A 1,785-nucleotide genomic window follows, 5' to 3' on the forward strand; every position below is an offset into this window, starting at 1 on the left:
TGTTTTTTGTGGCAGTTGTTTAGCTGGGCCAGGCAGGTTCCAACCTGCCACCCTCGGTATATGTGGCTGGCGCTGTAACCACTATACTACGGGGACTGAGAAAATTTTCTTGTACATGTGTACATTGTGATTGCAGAAAAGACAGTATTGAAAGTAGCTGTATTTTCTTAAACTTGTATGTATGTTAGTATCTTATAAAGGGGGGGAAGAGCCGTGTGTCTACTGGTTGTCTTCCTATACTAAAAAGAAGGTTTTCCTGTCTAACATTGTCCCCACTAAATTGAAATATGTAGAGCTATCAGCTAACGCTAGGATAAAAGGTAGGCCTTGGTGTTGAGGGGTAGATAGTCATGACTGCCCTCTTCAGGTGTGAATTGATGAAGCTATGAATATGTTTATGTTTCTCATATCTATTTCTCCTTGTCTCATAGGTTTTTGTGGAGACTCTGGACAAATGTTTTGAAAACGTGTGTGAACTGGATTTAATCTTCCATATGGATAAGGTACATTCTCTCCCAGCTACACTTACTAGAGAACTAAGAGCCCAGGGCATCTCTATCTACCTCTGCACCTTCATGTTTTTTCTTCTAGTTTTTACTGTGAGATAGTACTACAGCTTATTTTATTTAATAAATTTAGTTTAATAGTTTATTTTTCTTTTTTGCTAATATCTATTAATACTTTAACATGCATAAGATTAATACTGGACCTGTATCATGGTTCATCTGTTTGCAGAGAGATTTCTTGGTACAGGACAGTGATATATCACTGGCTACCTGACTAAAGGTGAGATAAATGGTTTTATAGTGTTTATAAGATGAAGCTTGCAAATAGTCTTAACATATTACTGTTTTGACATAACAGTAAAATTTATCTTTCTTAAAGGGTAATATAGTAACTAAGACATCTGAGACATAATTTGAGGCCAGGTGATACTCTGTAGGAAAGCAGACTAGCAGAGGCAGAATTAAGGTAATCTCAAGTACGTTTGTCACATTAGTTTTGCTAGCATAACTATGGCATGGACTGTTTTCTTCACGTCCTCCCACATTGAACATGCGAGGAGGTTAACCCTAACCCTAACTACATGTATATTTCATCCACCTGGGCAGGTGCTCTCCCCAGTGTTCTTACTGTAGGCTGCTGTGTCTTGGGGTTACTTGATCCATATGATTGTTCACTATGATCGGCCCTTGGAGGGAGAGAATGATTTTTAGGAGGTGGCTAGTAGTTACTGAGCCATGATCCTTTATTATCTTTTCATCTTGATGAGCTAGGAGTGCTCTACATCTATTGTCGTTGGCATTGCTACAATGTCTAGAGAATTTCTTGTCATTTTCCTGTAGGACCTTCAGTCTCAATTGACTACCAAGGCTTGCAGATGCCACTTTACAGTCTGAGAGCATTCTTAAGTTTGGACAATGGGATGGACTGAGGTTTTCTGACTCACCATCCAGCTTGGTTCTGTGGCTTCCTTAGCAGCTGGTGTGGGAGAGTCGTGGAGCCTCCTTCCTGGTTTGGATGCTTGACTTGGGCCTTACCAGACCCCCCTCCTCCCCCGTACTCACAGATGCTGTTGAGTTGCCCTCCTTCTCATACGAGAGGGCCTTGGAAACTCCAGAGACTGCTTAGTGCCCTCTCTAAACACTTAGATGTGTTAAAGGTGCTGTGTCTTGTGACTTCTGTCAGCAGAGCCATAGTTCAAATCTAGTTCCCTTTTGTACTTAGTGGGGGAAAAGGTTAGTATTATTGAAGAGATGTGAAACTATGAGGGGAATTGAGGCC

The 1,785-nt window shown here is 41.0% G+C and overlaps 1 protein-coding gene across 1 annotated transcript in view; it reads left to right on the forward strand.

Moving 5' to 3' along the window:
• The window catches only part of LOC105886897 (AP-3 complex subunit sigma-2), a 59,390-nt gene that overhangs the window by 27,840 nt on the left and 29,765 nt on the right, over positions 1-1,785 (forward strand). The window contains exon 4 of the mRNA XM_012804525.2: positions 432-503. Within this exon, the coding sequence (XP_012659979.1) occupies positions 432-503 (72 nt within the window). The remainder of the gene's footprint in view (positions 1-431; positions 504-1,785) is intronic.

This window comes from Otolemur garnettii, unplaced genomic scaffold, assembly GCF_000181295.1.
Source record: "Otolemur garnettii isolate 467f Iridium unplaced genomic scaffold, OtoGar3 scaffold00029, whole genome shotgun sequence".
NCBI classification, from domain to species: domain Eukaryota; kingdom Metazoa; phylum Chordata; class Mammalia; order Primates; family Galagidae; genus Otolemur; species Otolemur garnettii.